Raw genomic sequence first — 19,422 nt, 5'->3', positions numbered from 1 at the left:
AGCTCAGTGCAGAGCAAGGGCATCAGGAGGGCACGGGAGACGTGCTGAGAGACACCGAGGGGCCAGGCCCAGAGGAGCTCTGGGCATTGTGTTGCCATAGTGGAGGCAAATATTAAAACAAGAAGAGTAAGTATATAGAATGGAGAAGACAGTAAATGAGACTCTGGGCTTGCTTGACCGAATACGGACTGCTTTGTCTTGTTGGGAGGGCCATATTTTAAGTGAGTGTTTATCAGTGTGAGTGTTATACTTTGAATTACTGTATCTATCCGCATAGACAAAATCCCTGGGATGATAGCCATTTGGAATTAGTTGAACCAGAAGACTTTCTGCCTTTATTCTTCGGGCAGAGCTAGACCAATGGGTAGAAGTTATAGGAGGGGTCCGTGAAAGGGAGGTCTTCCAGCAGTGGGAGCCACACAGGTTGAGAGCAGGAGCCTTGAGAATTATTTGCCGGAGGAGGACGGCCAGGATACAAGGGATGCTGCAGTGAAGGTGAGGAGGAGACTGTTTTCCTCAAAGGTTCCCTGTGTAGGAAGCCAGCCTTATCTGAGGGTAAGAGGGAACCCAGTGAAGTATCCACTTGGGGCTCAGATGTGATGCTCAGATCTAAAGTCCATTTCCTCACACTTTATAATTAAAATTTTAAGAGCATTAAAAGGGCTTTAAAATTAAATGTCACTGGGAGATTATTAAATAACTGAATTCATTTAAAATATCTTTGTAACACGATGTTATGTATCAGTTATTTGTTGTTCAGTCATAAAGTCGTGTCTGACTCTTTGCGACTCCATGGACTGCAGCACACCAGGCCCCTCTGTCCTGCACTATCTCCTGGAGTCTGTTCAAGTTCATGTCCATTGAGTTGGTGATGATATCTAACCGTCTCATTCTCTGCCTCCCTCTTCTCCTTTTGCCTTCAGTCTTCTCCAGCATCAAGGTCTTTTCCAATTTTATATATATATATATATATATGTGTGTGTGTGTGTGTGTGTGTGTGTGTATCAGTTATATATCAAAGAAAAATTGGCAGAATTATTTAGATGCATTTACCTTTCCTGACCCTCTGCTATTATTGCAACAGTTACCCTTCATCTCACATCCTTGGTACAACTCTTCTATTCCTTTTCCTGATGTTCTCTCAGCTGCAGTTCCTTGACTTAGGAGGACACAGCATGAACAAGTGTCCAAGTGTCCTGGGACCCAGTCGCTTTTGGTGGGGGGGTGGGGGGTGGTCATAATCAAAGAATCTCTGACCAGCTGCCAAAAGTATATTTATTTATTTATTTTTGAAGGCTAACGGTAGATTATTTAATCTATTTCAATTGGAGGAAATTACTTTATATATTGCGATGGTTTTTGTCATACATCGACATGAATCAGCCACGGGTGCACATGTGTCCCCCATCCTGAACCTCCCACTCCCATCCGGCTTTGAATGCCCTGCTTCATGCATTGAACTTGCACTGGTCGTCTGTTTTACATACAGTAATACACATGTTTCAGTATTATTCTCTCAAATCGTCCCACCCTTGCCTTCTTCCACAGGGTCCAAGAGTCTATTCTTTACGTCTGGTCTCTTTTGCTGCTTTGCATATAGGATCATCATTACTGTCTTTCTAAATTCCATATATATGCATTAGTATACAGTATTGGTGTTTCTCTTTCCGACTTACTTTACTCTGTATAATGGCTCCAGTTTCATCCACCTCATTAGAACTGAATCAGATGTGTTCCTTTTTATAGCTGAGTAATATTCCATTGCATATATGTACCACAACTTCCTTATCCATTTGTCTGCTGATGGATATCTAGGTTGCTTTCATGTCTTAGCTACAAAAGTATATATTTTTTTTTTTTACTTTTTTTTAAATTTTTTTTAAATTTTATTTTATTTTTAAACTTTACATAATTGTATTAGTTTTGCCAAATATCAAAATGAATCTGCCACAGGTATACATGTGTTCCCCATCCTGAACCCGCCTCCCTCCTCCCTCCACATACCATCCCTCTGGGTCGTCCCAGTGCACTAGCCCCAAGCATCCAGTATCGTGCATCGAACCTGGACTGGCAACTCGTTTCTTACATGATATTTTACATGTTTCAATGTCATTCTCCCAAATCTTCCCACCCTCTCCCTCTCCCACAGAGTCCATAAGACTGTTCTATACATCAGTGTCTCTTTTGCTGTCTCGTACACTGGGTTATTGTTACCATCTTTCTAAATTCCATATATATGCGTTAGTATACTGTATTTATGTTTTTCCTTCTGGCTTACTTCACTCTGTATAATAGGCTCCAGTTTCATCCACCTCATTAGAACTGATTCAAATGTATTCTTTTTAATGGCTGAGTAATACTCCATTGTGTATATGTACCACTGCTTTCTTATCCATTCATCTGCTGATGGACATCTAGGTTGCTTCCATGTCCTGGCTATTATAAACAGTGCTGCGATGAACATTGGGGTACACGTGTCTCTTTCCCTTCTGGTTTCCTCAGTGTGTATGCCCAGCAGTGGGATTGCTGGATCATAAGGCAAAAGTATATTTAACAGGAATTTCCACATTCACTTGTATCTCTTGAAGGACATCCAACTCACATTCGACATCAGCACTTCTCAAAATCTCTTTCCTTTCCTCCCCACTTTTCCCTTCTGCCAGGTGGATTTTCTCTAGGCTGTAGGCTCTTCTGTTACCCCCAACCCTTTATTACATAGCCCAGCCTGCCTCTTAGCTTTACATTTGCCAGAGGTATGGTGGATTTTTTTCCTTCCTTGAGTCAAAAGGAAAGCTCAGGAGTGGGCGGAAGAGGCAAAAAAAGACTCTTCCTGCTGCCTCTGCAGTAGCTCAGAAGGCCCAGGAACCAAACCCTCTCCAGGGGACAAGGGAGCGACCAGAAATAAATCTTGTCACCTATGTGTGGACAAGAGGGCAGTGTTCTAGGGGCAGTCGGTGGACAAATTGGCTTACAGTATTCATGTGGAGGGTAGACGAGGGTAAGACGAAGGAAGGTAGGCTGGGAGCAGAGGACAGAGGGGTGATTTTGAAACCCAGGCTAGAGCATATGAGTTGGAGAAGTTGGCAGGAGGCCGAGACGATAGATTAGATACAGTAGATTAGAAGCGTTAAAATTCAGCTCGTTTCGACCCAGAGGGATAGAGTAGGGAGGGAGGTGGGAGGGGAGGTTCAGGATGGGGGGACACATGTATAGCTGTGGCCGATTCATGTTGATGTATGGCAGAAGCCACCATAATATTGTAAAGTAATTATCTTCCTATTAAATAAATTTTTAAAAATTCAGTTCATTCTTCATATTTCATAATTCTCTTGTTACTTAGGAGTCCACCGATACTTATAAACATTTCCAAGCACATTTTAAAATTACAGACACTAAACTCTCTTTGACCAAAATAATTCATTTACAAGTCTCTGCAAGGCATGGTTTCATTTAAAGTCAGGATTGGGAAATAACAGTGTTATGTTGTTTCTGAAATATTTTTGAAATAGTCTCAGACACAGCAGGAATCAGAGCCCCATATCAGCTATTTCTCTCGTTGCATCTTGGTGCAGAATATTCTGAAGGTCAGCTGAAACAGCTCTTTGCAAAGCAGCAGCAGGAGTGTGAGGTTGAAGGGTGTTTGTTTCACTTTCTCCTTGTTGCATTCTTCTTATTTTAATACTTCAAGGGCACCATTGCCAGACTGTGGTACAGAGCCATTTTCAAGTTATTTTCCTTTTAAAAATTCTTCTTTGTTTGCGTATTCTAAACTTACGTCTTAGAGGCTTTGAATCCTGATGATGAAGGGCTGGCACTGTTGTAATTACTTTCTCTGAGCACATAATAGAAATGTTTTATTCAGATTTATTTGAAGCCAACATGAACTCCCAAACCTCTCAGCCAATAACAGTGTTTCAACCATCTGCCAAGATGCTAAGGATAAAAATCTCTGGTGATACATTGTTTCTGTATTTTAAAAAGTACAAAATCAGAACATGCTTTTCAAAGTTAAAAATATAGTTTCAAAAATGACTATTTTTTAAGAATGACTTAAAAACAAAACCATAAACGATGAGTACACCCAACATGGTATCCATCGAAATTTCTTGAACTTGAATTAAAAACGAATGTGAATTCCGGTTGAATTCCTTTTCTGCCACAGTTTGAGGGAAGGAATTTGGGGTAGCATTGAAACAAAAGTAGCTGAGTTCTAACAACTAAATTAGGTTTTTTTGAGGAGCATGAGGGGTAAGTGAATTGAGAGGAATACTATGGCTGTTTGGAAAGAGACCAATTAGAAGAAACCAGTGTTCTAAAGGGCTTCTCAGTCCTTTGCCTTCAGACAAAAAGAGCTTTCTTGTACTTTAACACACCTCCTAGCCCATGAATTTGCTTCTGGCATTTTTAATCTGAAATTTAGCTACTAATCCAGAAATAAGTCAAAATAAACTTGTTGAACAATGGCTCTTAGTCGACAGAAGTGTGGGTTCGTCCAGGTCATCTGGATTTGCTTGGCATCCTTGAGTTGATTCTAATTTGTGTGGACAGTGGATTATTAAGATAATTGTGAGTATTTATTTCTTTTCAAAACATTTTATTAGTGTTTATTAAATGGTTGTTTTTGAGAAGTAATAATGAATCATCTTCCTGTAAAGATGAGCAGCTGGGATGCCTGGTACTAAAGCTGACAGCCACCATAAAATTCAGTAGCATTTAGGAGGATCACTGAATTGTGGCAGAATTTGATCAACAGCAGTCAAAGATTTACAGGCTTAAACGTCAGCAATCTAGAGAGTACGTTCATCTCGAATACCTTATTCTGTGCAAATGTCACACCTAGAATTCCTGTGTTTAGTTTTCTGACAGTTCAAAGAGATTGACATGGAAATACATTGTAGACGCATGTATTTAAAGGTACTTTTAACTTTTTTGGATTTAGAATGGCAGTGCAAGTTTTAAATGGTGAAAACAAAAACAAAATAAAACTGTTGATGTATAAAGTTATACCGAAGTCATTCTGACATTATTTGTTCATCCCTTTTTGTGTTATCTTTACACTATGCGCCATGTAAGGTTTGGATTTTGGAGCTTGCAAATAAGAGCTCAAAGGTCAGTTGCCTAACCTAGAAACTTGTCTTCCCTGTTTCTTCCCATTCTCCTTCTTGATGCTTAAGGTGGAGATGCCTTTTCTCCTAATTGCAGCCCTTCAACCCAACACTACTCTCAGTCTTCCACATGTCAAGAAATTTGTTTTATGCATTCTCCCCGCTCTGGATTTCAAGCTCTCTTTCTCTTCTGGCTCTTTCCCATGGGCATCTAAACAGATTAAATTTCTTCTTAATGAGGATCTCCCTTGATCCCATGGACCCCTCAGGCCATTTGCTTGAAAAATCGGAATCCTTACTGACCGTGTCACTTTCAAATTCCTCACTGCTCATCATTTTGCAGCCCCTGCAACCTGGCTTACACCCCATGGCCCACAGAACCCTCACCTGTCAAGGTTGCCAAGGACTTCTTTATCAAGATCATATTCTTTCCTTCATTACAGGCACTGTCTGACACTGATGACACTTCCTTCTTGAAAGCTCACTCTTCTTTCGGGTCGAATCTTCTCTGGTTTCTTCAGCCTCTCCCGCCTCGTTTCCTCCAGGAGCAGTGATGTTGTTCTTTGTCTTCCCCTTCCCCCCGCCCATCCCTTAAATGTGTGCATCTTTGGTGTTTCACTCCCTTCCCTCTCCTGTACTGTCTCTCCCTGGGTGATACTGTCAATGAAATTACCATCTCTATGCTGATCCTTCTCAGATCTCCCATCTTCTGGGCTCTGCTGAGCTTTGCTGAGACCATATGGCAATTCCACACATTCCTTAAAATCACAGTGGTCAGAAAGCACCTCCTTCTTTGCTTATTCCTCATTTAAATGAAGGACACACAAACCGTCCAGCAGCTCTGGGTCACAGATCCACATATCCCCAGCTCCTATGTCCTCCGCCTCCTCAGTGGCTCTGTAGTCTGTCCATTTCTCTTCATGATGCCGCCTTTACCCTGGAGCCCGTCACAGACCCTCTTGCCTAGATCATCCCAGTGGCCTGTTTGCCCTTCCCCTCAACTCCAGTTTTGGTGTTGCTCATCCCTTCCCTGTAACACAATCAGAGCGCTAGTTGTCGGGTTGTGTATCTGACTTAAAGTTCTTCAGTGCTCTTGTGGTCAAGTCCAAGCTCCCCGCAGGGCCTGGGGACCCCTCCTCACCTCTAGCTTCCCCCAGCCCCTGAGCTCTGTGTGTGTACAGCCACTCTCTGTGCCTCTGAATTTTCTGCTCCCCCTGCTCAGAGCACTCATCATCGCCCCTACTCCCCCCAGCCTCCTTCCCACCACATCTTCAGATGGCTCCATCCATCTCATCCCTTCAGAGGTCTCAGGGTAGACACAGCTCTCTCCAGGAAAGCACCCGTGACCATCTGAATCCACCGTTTCCGTGGCCCCCCTCCCCTTGAGCAGAAGCCTTTGCTTCATGATATTGAACTGGCCACTGTCTGTGCCACCCACCCCACTGTAAGCACCGTGAGGGGAGGAATTGTGGCAGCCTGTTCAGGTGGTTCCTCACCTGGCGGTGTGCACTGAAGTATTTATGGAACTAATAAGATAGTAGAAGTGCATTTAGAAAATTTGCTTTTTTTTTTTTAACAAAAAATAACCGCCTAACATCAACATTCAGTTCAGTTCAGTTCAGTTCAGTCGCTCAGTTGTATCCGACTCTTTGTGACCCCATGAATCGCAGCACAGCAGGCCTCCCTGTCCATCACCAACTCCAGAGTTCGCCCAAACTCATGTCCATAGAGTCGGTGATGCCATCCAGCCATCTCATCCTCTGTCGTCCCCTTGTCCTTCTGCCCCCAATCCCTCCCAGCATCAGAGTCTTTTCCAATGAGTCAACTCTTCGCATGAGGTGGCCAAAGTACTGGAGTTTCAGCTTTAGCATCATCAGTCTTCCAAAGAACACCCAGGACTGATCTCCTTCAGAATGGACTGGTTGGATCTCCCTGCAGTCCAAGGGACTCTCGGGAGTCTTCTCCAACACCACAGTTCAAAAGCATCAATTCTTCGGCACTCAGCTTTCTTCACAGTCCAACTCTCACATCCATACGTGACCACTGGAAAAACCATAGCCTTGACTAGACGGACCTTTGTTGGCAAAGTAATGTCTCTGCTTTTCAATATGCTATCTAGGTTGGTCACAACTTTTCTTCCAAGGAGTGTCTTTTAATTTCATGGCTGCAGTCACCATCTGCAGTGATTTTGGAGCCCCCAAAAATAAAGTCTGATACTGTTTCCACTGTTTCCCCATCTATTTGCCATGAAGTGATGGGACCAGATGCCATGATCTTAGTTTTCTGAATGTTGAGTTTTAAGCCAACTTTTTCACTCTACTCTTTCACTTTCATCAAGAGGCTCTTTAGTTCCTCTTCACTTTCTGCCATAAGGGTGGTGTCATCTGCATATCTGAGGTTATTGATATTTCTCCCAGCAATCTTGATTCCAGCTTGTGCTTCTTCCAGCCCAGTGTTTCTTATGATGTACTCTGCATATAAGTTAAATAAGCAGGGTGACAATATACAGCCTTGACGTGCTCCTTTTCCTATTTGGAACCAGTCTGTTGTTCCATGTCTAGTTCTAACTGTTGCTTCCTGACCTGCATATAGGTTTCCCAAGAGGCAAGTCAGGTGGTCTAGTATTCCCATCTCTTTTAGAATTTTTCGCAGTTTATTGTGATCCACACAGTCAAAGGCTTTGGCATAGTCAATAAAGCAGAAATAGATGTTTTTTTGGAACTCTCTTGCTTTTTCCATGATCCAGCGGATGTTGGCAATTTGATCTCTGGTTCCTCTGCCTTTTCTAAAACCAGCTTGAACATCTGGAAGTTCACGGTTCACATATTGTTGAAGCCTGGCTTGGAGAATTTTGAGCATTACTAGCGTGTGAGATGAGTGCAATTGTGCAGTAGTTTGACCATTTTTTGGCATTGCCTTTCTTTGGGATTAGAATGAAAACTGACCTTTTCCAGTCCTGTGGCCACTGCTGAGTTTTCCAAATTTGCTGGCATATTGAGTGCAGGACTTTCACAGCATCATCTTTTAGGATTTGAAATAGCTCAACTGGAATTCCATCACCTCCACTAGCTTTGTTCATAGTGATGCTTTCTAAGGCCCACTTGACTTCACATTCCAGGATGTCTAGCCCTGGGTGAGTGATCATACCATCGTGATTATCTGGGTCATGAAGATCTTTTTTGTTCAGTTCTTCTGTGTCTTCTTGCCCCCTCTTAATATCTTCTGCTTCTGTTAGGTCCATACCATTTCTGTCCTTTATCGAGCCCATCTTTGCATGAAATGTTCCCTTGGTATCTCTAATTTTCTTGAAGAGATCTCAAGTCTTTCCAGTTCTGTTGTTTTCCTCTATTTCTTTACGTTGTTCATTTACGAAGGGCTTTCTCTCTCCATGTTATTCTTTGGAACTCTGCATTCAGTTGGGAATATCTTTGTCCTCTACCCGTGCTTTTCACTTCTCTTCTTCCCTCAGATATTTTTAACGCCTCCTCAGACAACCACTTTGCCTTCTTGCATTTCTTTTCCTTTGGGATGGTTTTGGTCACTGCCTTCTCTACACTGATAGGAGTGTCTGTCCGATAGTTCTTCAGGCTCTCTGTTTACCAGATCTAATCCCTTCAATCTATTCATCACCTCGACTGTATGTTCATATAGAATTTGATTCAGATCATACCTGAATGGCCTAGTAGTGGTTTTCTCTACTTTCTTCAACAAACATTAGCTATTTTTATTACCATAGTACTTCCTAGAGTAGCGATGGGTGTGAAATAACTTTGGAAAGGGTATCTCTCCATATTTGCAATGGCATGTATAGGGCGACTGGTCTTAGCCAAGGACACTTCAGTGGCTGCTTGGGGAGTGGGAACAGGTGGTACCCTCTGGCATTTGCAGTGATTTATTAGCCCAAGATTGCTCAGCATTAATGGGACCTAACATGTGCCTGGGGCTGCAGCGAGCCACCAAGATCCTTGACTGTGAGCAGGGTGCTGACTGGGTAATACCCTGTTTATTGAGCTGCAGAAGGTTCTGTGTCCTCTTTTCCTTTTTCAAAAAATTTCCCCTCTTCTCCGACTCTAAAGACAAATTTGGTCACAGTTCTTTAAATTGTGCTGTGCCTATTTGAAGCAAGGTAAGCCGCATTCATGTAGTTTGGTGTTTAATAAAGCTAAATGGATTGACATCTTTTAAAGCACCAACTGCCTTTACAAACTAGAATTCCCCATCAGCTGTTTGCATCTTGGATGTCCTTAGCAAGATGCTTGTCTGTATCTGGATTCTGTGTCAGAAATTTTGAAGCAGTTTAACTTCTGGGTATTACTGATTTGATGTAAAAGAGGAGAAAACATAAATGTTATTGCTGTAGTGGTTGTGACTTTGTAGTGGTCTCACTTGTGTCTTTTACTTGTGTGCACCTATCTCTAACAAAGCTAGTGGAGGTGATGGAATTCCAGCTGAGCTATTTCATATCCAAAGATGATGCTGTTAAACTGCTGCACTCAATATGTCAGCAAATTTGGAAAACTCAGCAGTGGCCACAGGACTGGAAAAGGTCAGTTTTCATTCCAATCCCAAAGAAAGGCAATGCCAAAGAATGTTCAAACTACCACACAGTTGTATTCATTTAACATGCTAGCAAGTTAATGCTCAAAATCCTTCAACCTAGACTTCAACAGTATGTGAACTGAGAACTTCCAGATGTACAAGCTGGATTTAAAGAAGGCAGAGGAACCAGAGGTCAAATGGCCAACATCCATTGGATCATAGAAAAAGCAAGGTAATTTTAATTCCAGAGAAACATCTATTTCTGCTTCATTGATGATGCTGAAGCATTTAACTGTGTGAATCACAACAAACTGAAAAATTCTTAAAGAGTTGGGAATAGCAGACCACCTTACCCTGCCTCCTTAGAAATCTGTATGCAGGTCAAGAAGCAACAGTTAGAACCAGACGTGGAACAATGGACTGGTTCAAAATTGGTAAACAAGTATGTCAAGGCTGTATATTGTCACCCTGCTTATTTAACTTATATGCAGAATACATCATGCGAAAAGCCAGGCTGGATGAATCACAAGCTGAAATCAAGATTTGTGGGAAAATGTCAATAACCTCAGATAACGGGTGACACCAGCCTTATGGCAGAAAGCGAAGAGGAACTAAAGAGCCTCTTGATGAGGGTGAAAGAGGAGAGTGAAAAAGTTGGCTTAAAGCTCAACATTCAGAAAACTAAGATCATGGCATCCGTTCCCATCACTTCGTGGCAAATAGATGGGGAAACAGTGGAAACAGTGACGGATTTTATTTTTTTGGACTCCAAAATCACTGTGGACGGTGACTGCAGCCGTGAAATTAAAAGATGCTTGCTCCTTGGAAGAAAAGCTATGACGAACTTGACAGTATATTAAAAAGCAGAGGCATTACTTTGCTGACAAAGGTCCATCTAGTCAAAGCTATGGTTTTTCCAGTAGTCACGTATGGATGTGAGAGTTGGACCATAAAGAAGGCTGAACAATGAAAAATTGATGCTTTTGAACTGTAATGTTGAAGAAGACTCTTGAGAGTCCCTTGGACTGCAAGGAGATCAAACCAGTCCATCCTAAAGGAAATCAGTTCTGAATATTCATTGGAAGGACTGATGCTGAAGCTGAAATTCCAATATTTAGGCCACCAGATGTGAAGAGCCAACTCATTAGAAAAGACCCTGATGCTGGGAAAGATTGAAGGCAGGAGGAGAAGGGAATGACAGAGGACAAGATGGTTGGATGGCATCACCAGTTCAATGGACATGAGTTTGAGCAAGCTCTGGGAGATGGTGAAGGACAGGGAGCCTGGTGTGCTGTAGTCTTTGGGGGTCACAAAGAATCTGACACGACTGAGCAACAGGACCACAACAACCTATCTGGAAGAAACTTTGGAGGAAGATACTGTTTAGAAATTTTTATTTGGAGAAAAGCTAAGCTCTGCACCTAATTTAAGTGAAAGCGTGTTTTCATTTTCCAGAAAAATAAAGGTTTTAGATTTGAATGCAAAAGTTTATTGTTGTTTGTTTTTTACCTACCAGAGTGAACGGTTACCATTTCTGATTACCTTTATTTTTTAATACTTATTTCTTTGACTGAATTAGATCTTAGTTGTGGCGTGGGAAAGCTATTGTTGCAGCTTCTGTCTGGTTGTGGCACTCAGGCTTAGTTACTCTGTGGGATGTGGGATCTTAATTCTCCACCCAGGAATCAAACTCAATTCTCCTGCATTGGAAGGTGGATTCTTAACCACTGGATGCCCGGGGAAGTCTGATTATCTTTTATCCTGCATTGTACTTTTGGCATATCTTTATGAGAAATTAATCTCTTAAAAGTAAGAGAAATGAGAGAAAAATCAGTAATTTCATGGTATTATGTCCGTATCTTTTTTCCTCTCTTTAACTAAATTATTTAACCTACACTAAAATTTGAAAATATTTTTTGCAATTTAAAGTTATAGAAATATAATTGATGTTGAGTTTGGGGATTGCAAACCTAAAAGCTCTAGTTCAGAGACAACACATGCAACACAGTGGGGCTAAGTTCCCAGGCTTACATGGTTTAATTCCTTTTTTACTATCAGGCCAAAAATAGAAAGTACTGATATCTCACCAGGAAACTAGCAGCTCACATGAGGAAGGGAAATTTGGTTCTAATTTGGATGAGCTAATTTGTTGAGGATTTGCTGGAATGCCTGCTCTGCCTGGTTGCCACAGCTACTTTCTCCTGTGAGATTTATTGTCAGGGCCTGTAATACTGATACCAAGGATTAAGTTTGAATTTTTACCCTTTATTTAGAGGAGGAGAGCAAAGATTGGCTTCTGTGCAGCTCAGTGCTGCATCAAACTTTTGGACCAAAGTGAAAATCCAGGATCAACTCTTGACTGTAATTGGCACATTTTTGAAGGATTTCTGTGGTTAGTTGAAATGAGGTCTGCTCTATGGCATTGTGATATTATCAGGGTAGGGAATTTACTTGACCTAAAATTCTACATGGTCAAGTTTACAACCTGGATGGAAGAAGTTTGAGAAGTACATAAATAAATCCAAGTTGCTGAGGAAGGGATTTAGCTTTATGGCAAGAATTCATAGGGGCTCCACCAGGGGGTTAGATGTCTCGAAACTGTTATGCTTAGGGTTGGGGATGGGGGTAGGGACTCAGGAAGGTCTGACTTGTATCCTCAGGCTCATTAAATCCAGAGACATTACTGCGGCCTAAGCTGTTGCAGAGCCCTCTATGCGTTTCCACTGGCTAGTTTTCAGATGTCAGTTAGTATGTGCATATTTTATTCCTCAGTAAAGAGGCCTCACATCATGTATGGATGTGAGAGTTGGACCATAAAGAAGGCTGAGTGCCAAAGAATTGATGCTTTTGGAATTGTGGTGTTGGAGAAGACTCTTGAGAGTCCCTTGGACTGCAAGGGGATCAAACCAGTCAATCCAAAAGGAAATCACTTCTGAATTTGGAAGGACTGTTGATGAAGCTCTAATACTTTGGCCACCTGATGTGAAGAACTGACTCTTCAGAAAAGACCCTGATTGCTGGAAAAGTTTGAAGGCAGGAGAGAAGTGGGCAGCAGAGGATGAGATAGATGGATGGTATTACTGACTTAGTGGACGTGAGTTTGAGCAAACTCCAGGAGATAATAAAAGACAGGGAAGCTTGGCGTGCTGCAGTCCATGGGGCCACAAAGAGTTGGATGTGACTTGGCAACTGAACAACAGAGAGGCCACTGTCTTAGAAATTAGTAAAATAAGCAATTATTGAAGAAAAATACATATCTGTTTCTAGTGTCACCAGAATCATCTGTGACCTCATAGAAATGTTGATTAGGACTTCTGTATTCTAAGGTTCAGGTCATGGTTATGAGTGTCATATGGGGCCCCTTCCCAAAGTCTAGGATCGTGGTCCTCTACTATATTTTATGTAGGTTTCATACTCAGTACCAATCCTGGTATTAATAGCAATAGCTGACAGTGGATATGTTGGTTTGGATCATTGTCTGCTCTTGGAAAAAGTGTGTGCCCTCCAGACCAAATAGGATCACCTTCAAAATCCCTGCATGTTTTCCCTGCATATCTGTTTGCTGATGAGACAACATACCGGAGCCCCGGCGAGGACAGTAAATGCAGACAGGTGTCAGAAAACAAGTATGAGTGGATTTTTCATCAGTGAAAAAAACCTTCTAGAAATGAGAATAAGGTTATCATAACCATTTTACAACAGGAACGTATCTTTTAAAATATTTTAAGGGAAAGGTATTAAATTTTCAAAAGTAAGTATCAGGGACTCTGTGGGAAAGGGAGAGGGTGGGAAGATTTGGGAGAATGGCATTGAAACATGTATACTATCATGTATGAAACAAGTCGCCAGTCCAGGTTCGAGGCACGATACTGCATGCTTGGGGCTGGTGCACTGGGATGACCCAGAGGGATGGTATGGGGAGGGAGGAGGGAGGAGGGTTCAGGATGGGGAACACATGTATACCTGTGGCGGATTCATTTCGATATTTGGCAAAACCAATACAATATTGTTTAAAAATAAGTTTAAAAATAAAATTAAATTAAAAAAAAAACAAAAGTAAGTATCAAATTATATTACGTTAGACACAAGTATCTTATTTTTTCTCATTCCTTTGTTGCCACTCTACTTTCTGTATCAGCATGTCTCCACAAAACAGATTTTACAAAAGAACGGGATTCTTTTTTTCTTTATTGACTAAGCAGTATATTATACACCTGCTAGGATTTAATAAATGTTTATCTAATAATGATTCATTAAATTGATCCAGTACAGTCTTACATTGGTTTTTTTTTCCATCTTGTTATATTTCTGCACAGTTGGTTTTGAGTTAGCTTTTGCAATCAGTATTTTATCAGTCGTGCGTAGTTAAGACTGTTTGCAAAGAACATTGCATAATCTGTCAACTCAGAGAAGAGTTTCTGACGTCTGCATTTCTGTTACTGAAAAGCAAATGAATACTTGACATGTGGCAGCTTTGTTTTATTCCCTCAGGGCAGCATAGGAAAACTGAACATGAAATTGGAGAGAGGCAGTAGCAATCAGGTCTTCACTGATTAAAGCTTTATGTCTCTGTAAACAGTTCTGCTTCCCATGTAATCTGGAGTGAATTAAGTTCAGTTTTATGTTGATAAGATGAGGATCATTCACTTATTCAGTTTGGGCAATTTACTGAAAAAACATTTTCCCTGTTTTTAGCATTTCAAAGAAAGTTTATTTATTGGTTGACTTGCTTATTCTTTTTTATGTTTATGTTATTTTGTGTTTAATAGAGTTAGAAGTTTCAAAACCAACATGGTGACCATACTACCAAAGAAGGGATTAAAAATAAATAACAGCTCACCTACAATCCTGTCCTTCTCTTTTTAGTTTTCTTTGCTTCCTTCCAAATTCCTTTGCAATAGTTTTAAATTTTGTCTTTTATTTATAATATTGGATATTAATCACTTTATTAAGAGAGTGTTTTATTTGTGTGTGTGTTAGTCACTCAGTGATGTCCAGCCCTTTATGACCCTATGGACTGTAGCCCACCAGGCTCCTCTGTCCATGGGATTCTCCAGGCAAGAATACTTGAGTGGGTTGCCATTGCCTTCTCCAGGGTATCTTCCCAACCCAGGGATTGAACCCAGGTCTCCCACATTGCAGTAAGGATACTGTTTGAGCTACTTGGGAAGCCCTGTGTTTTGTTCAGTTAACGACTAATAGGTATGCCTCATTCTGTGTATCAGCTGTTTGCTAAAGTTGTGTATGAATTGTCCAATTTTCACATAATCTTAAATCATTACTAAAATTCACCAGTGGGTCTCCATTTCTGAGTACTTTTTAGTTGGCAGTTGTTCCTAATTCTTGACCTTTGCACGTCTCTTGTTGTGTAAAAACACTTAAATGGTACGGAAGGTCAGCATTTAGTAAATATCTTCAGTTCTCCTCCTCCTACCTCAGTTGGCCTTTGTATAACTTCAACTTTTTACTTGATTTTTCTTTAAGCAAGACACTTCTCTTCCTTATCTTCTAGATGTGTTACAATAGAAATAGCTATTTAAGGACTACCTATGGGTAGAAATTGATACACATTTGAGTTATGGAAGTTTGATAGATTTTGACTTCGGAAGCGGAAATATTGGCAAATTGGAGATGTCAGCTATTTGTGAAATGTCATGCTTGGCACTCCTTCAGGTGTTTTGGAAGATGCTGATGTGTAAAACTTTATTTTTACCATCAAGGAACTTTTCACTCATTTTTGTTTTTCTCTTTGATTTTTTTCTCTATATCCTTTGAATCAGCCACTTTCAACATCAGACTTTCAAACATTGCATGTATATTCATGAATGAATAATGTTGAGTGAGTCAGCTTTTTATACTAGAGTTTGCATGAAACTGGGTTATTCACATCCCAGAAATTTGTTCTCTTATGAGCACAAGTCATTGAGATTCAGTATAGAAAACGTGGGGCTTCCCAGGTGGCATAAATGGTAAAGAACCCGCCTGCCAGTGCAGGAGACATGAGAGACGTGGGTGTGATCCTTGGATCAGGAAGACCCCCTGGAGGAGGGCATAGCACCTCACTCCAGTATCTTGCCTGGAAAATCCCATGGACAGAGGAGCCTGGCGGGCTACAGTCCATAGGGTCACAATGAGTTGGACATGACTGAAGTGATTTAGTAAGCACAAATAGAAAAGATATTTTATTATTTTTAAATGAAATATGTTTTAATAATAGTTTTCTTTTATGGAGATTAAGTTGAGGAGTGTTCCAAGGTTTATTTCTTAGGATAGAAAACTCCAAGTTCCTCAGAGAAGTTGTCACGCTGTGATCACGTGAGTTTAGGTTATTGATAGTGATTATAATGAGATTATAACATTCGATCTCTGTAGACCATTGTGCAGTAGAATTGGTAAACATGACTCTGAACTTCTAAAAGTTAAATACATTTAATTTTATTGACCGAGAAGCTGCATATACTATTTTTTTTAATTTTATTTTATTTTTAAACTTTACATAATTGTATTAGTTTTGCCAAATATCAAAATGAATCCGCCACAGGTATACATGTATTCCCCATCCTGATATTCCCTATTCTTCAGTTATTTCCTAGTCTGCTGAGTTATATGTCTTCTTAGACAAGGTTATATATGGCCTTTCAATTTTTATATTTTGCACATAAGTTGTACATATTCATTGGAGATAAATTTAGAAACACATATTAGCAATATAATACATATTGTATGAAATACATAGAAGTGAAAATTAGCCTTCCACCCAAAGATCATTATTGTTAATATTTTGGTATATTGTGCTTAAGACTTTTTACTGTAATATATGTATTTTTCGCCTTACTCAATCCATATTTTGTTTTTCAATGTTAGATTATTGGGAGCTATAAGGTGTGGGGAGTAAGACTTTCTATCTGCCTCATTCATTCCATTTAAAAAAGAACATATCAGAACTTGGCATGGACTTTGGCTTTATTTATTTACTTAGAGATTTCAAGTAAATATAAATAAACATGTGTCTGATTACAAATACATACTTTAGGCATAATTGAATAGCAGTTTTATTTAAAAATCTCTAAGCATGTTTGGGGCTTCCCTGGTGGCTCAGTTGATAAAGAATCTGCCCACGATGCAGGAGATCTGGGTTCAGTCCTTGGGTTGGGAAGATCCCCTGGAGAAGGGCATGGCAACCCGCTACAGAATTCTTGCCTGGAGAATCCCATGGCCAGAGGAGCCGGGTTGGCTACAGTCTGTGGGTTGCAAAGAGTCAGACATGACTGAGCGACTAAGCACAGCATAGCACACAAGATGTTTTGGGGGGGATTTTTTAATTTTTTAATTTAAATGTGGCTCTACATTTAAATGAAACAGAATGAAATGAAAGCAAAGCTCACGAGTAATTGATAAAGCTGTAGACCACATAATGATGATGTTTTTACCTGCTTTTAGGCCTTAACTAGACTATAAGTCCGGAGAAGGCAATGGCATCCCACTCCAGTACTCTTGCCTGGAAAGACCCATAGACGGAGGAGCCTGGTGGGCTGCAGTCCATGTGGTCGCTAAGAGTCAGACACTACTGAGTGACTTCACTTTCACTTTTCACTTTCATGCATTGGAGAAGGAAATAGCAACCCAACTCCAGTGTTCTTGCCTGGAGAATCCCAGGGACCGTGGAGCCTGGTGGGCTGCCGTCTATGGGGTCTCACAGAGTCCGACACGACTGAAGCGACTTAGCAGCAGCAGCAGACTATAAGTTCTGTAAAGCTAGAGGCCATTCCTGTGTTCCACACAATTCTAGACATATCTTAGCACAATCCCTGGAGTGTAATAAGGCCTAAAAAATGGGAGTTCAAGAAATGATTGAAGAAAAGACAGAAACAAAAAGATGAGGTGATTTACCCCTTTGCTTGCTGCAAGGATAAGTGAGATATCTCTTGGAATTTATTTCTGTTAACATAGCTTTAAAAATTGCAGCAACAGGAACTTCACTGGCCCTTCAGTGGTTAGGGATCCATGTTTCTAATGCAGGCAATGTGGGTTCGAATCCTAGTTGGGGAACTAGCATCCCACATGCCAAAACAGCCAAAAAGCAAAACAAACAAAAGACACAAAAACAAAAACCTGTGTAAAAGTTTCTATCCCAACATGCTTTAAGTTTTCAAATATAATTATCTATTAAAAAATTGCGATAACAAACAAAAATGGCAAATCCTTTTAATCACCCAAGGTTGCCATCCTTTTGCTCCCCAGATAAGCCACCTGTGGCAGTCCCTAGAAGGCCACATGGACGTGTACTCAGAAAACCACAGCTGGGGCTTGTTGCGCCCCAGGTGGCGCGAGTGGTAAAGAACCACCAGCCTGCCAGTGCAGGAGACTCGGGTTCCATCCCTCCAGAGATGTGGGTTCGATCCCTGGGTTGGGAAGATGCCCTGGAGAAGGAAATGGCAGCCCCCTCCAGTATTCTTGCCTGGAGAATCCCATGGACAGAGGAGCCTGGCGTGCTACAGTTCATGGTATTGCAAGAGTCGGACACGACTGAAGTGACTTAACACAGCATATCTAACCCTCCTGACTGCTCCAGGCCACACCTCCAGCATCAAGTTAAAAGCAATCGGGTGCCACAGCTGCCGGGAAGCTGGGCAGGGAACTGGAGAGAGGATTCCAGACCAGCTTTTAACACTGTCCATTCTCTTCCTCAGGTTGCCATCTTCAGAATGATTCCCTGCAGAGCAGCGCTGTCTTTTGCCCGATGTCTGGTCCGGAGGAAAATCGTCACTCTGGACAGTTTAGAAGATACCAAACTGTGTCGCTGCCTATCCACCATGGACCTCATCGCCCTGGGGGTGGGGAGCACACTGGGTGCTGGGGTCTACGTGCTGGCCGGGGAGGTGGCCAAAGCAGATTCTGGCCCCAGCATCGTGGTCTCCTTTCTCATTGCTGCACTGGCTTCTGTGATGGCAGGGCTTTGCTACGCGGAATTTGGGGCCCGAGTTCCCAAGACTGGGTCTGCCTACTTGTACACTTACGTTACTGTTGGAGAACTGTGGGCCTTCATCACTGGCTGGAATCTCATTTTATCTTATGTGATAGGTATGTTTCCAGAAACTCAACCTAATTGGTTAGGATGGTAGAAATAGCATTCCTGAGTCAGCGGCCTTAGGGTTCTGTGTAGGGTCTGCTTTAACTAGCACCTAGGTGATCTGAGTATATCTTACTCCCTGTGTGTCTCATTTTTCTGATCACTCAGTGACTCCTAACTGCAAAATTCTGTGATTCTGCTTTTTCCCCTGAATATGTCTCTTGTGAGCTTAAAAATCTGTTTCTTAAAAGACAACAGTTATTTAACGCAAGTAAAGTTACCTGATTCCACAGTTACGGACTTGAGCGTTTGCTTGCTATTGTGAGATAATGTTATATGTGTTGAAAATGTTCAATTCTGTCTGAACTAACTCATGTTTATCCTAGAATAGAGGAGTACAAGATGGTATTAATTTTCTCCCACTGACCTTGTATATTCTGTGGTTTGGAAGGAACATCAAGTGTTGCAAGGGCGTGGAGTGGCACTTTTGATGAACTTCTTAGCAAGCAGATCGGTCAGTTTTTCCGGACATACTTCAAAATGAATTATACTGGCCTTGCAGAGTATCCAGACTTTTTTGCTGTGTGCCTTATATTACTTCTTGCAGGTAAGAAAACCAGTTACACTTCTCCCTAAGGTGAGCCAGATTTGTTGTCCCAGTAAAAAAGGTTACTGCTGAATTTTGGACCTAAGTGCCAGGGCTAGGCA

The 19,422-nt window shown here is 41.3% G+C and overlaps 1 protein-coding gene across 2 annotated transcripts in view; it reads left to right on the top strand.

Annotated features, from left to right (window-relative positions):
• The window catches only part of SLC7A2 (solute carrier family 7 member 2), a 71,863-nt gene that overhangs the window by 23,529 nt on the left and 28,912 nt on the right, over positions 1-19,422 (top strand). For both annotated transcript variants that reach the window (XM_070781598.1, XM_019953440.2), the window contains 2 exons: positions 18,335-18,725; positions 19,166-19,321. In XM_070781598.1, coding sequence (XP_070637699.1) covers positions 18,350-18,725; positions 19,166-19,321 — 532 coding nt within the window. In that variant the 5' untranslated portion in view covers positions 18,335-18,349. Of the gene's footprint in view, positions 1-18,334; positions 18,726-19,165; positions 19,322-19,422 lie in introns of those variants that run through there.

This window comes from Bos indicus, chromosome 27, assembly GCF_029378745.1.
Source record: "Bos indicus isolate NIAB-ARS_2022 breed Sahiwal x Tharparkar chromosome 27, NIAB-ARS_B.indTharparkar_mat_pri_1.0, whole genome shotgun sequence".
In the NCBI taxonomy this organism is placed as follows: domain Eukaryota; kingdom Metazoa; phylum Chordata; class Mammalia; order Artiodactyla; family Bovidae; genus Bos; species Bos indicus.
The sequence above is the reverse complement of the archived record's forward strand: the minus strand, read 5'-3'. Positions and strand labels throughout refer to the sequence as shown.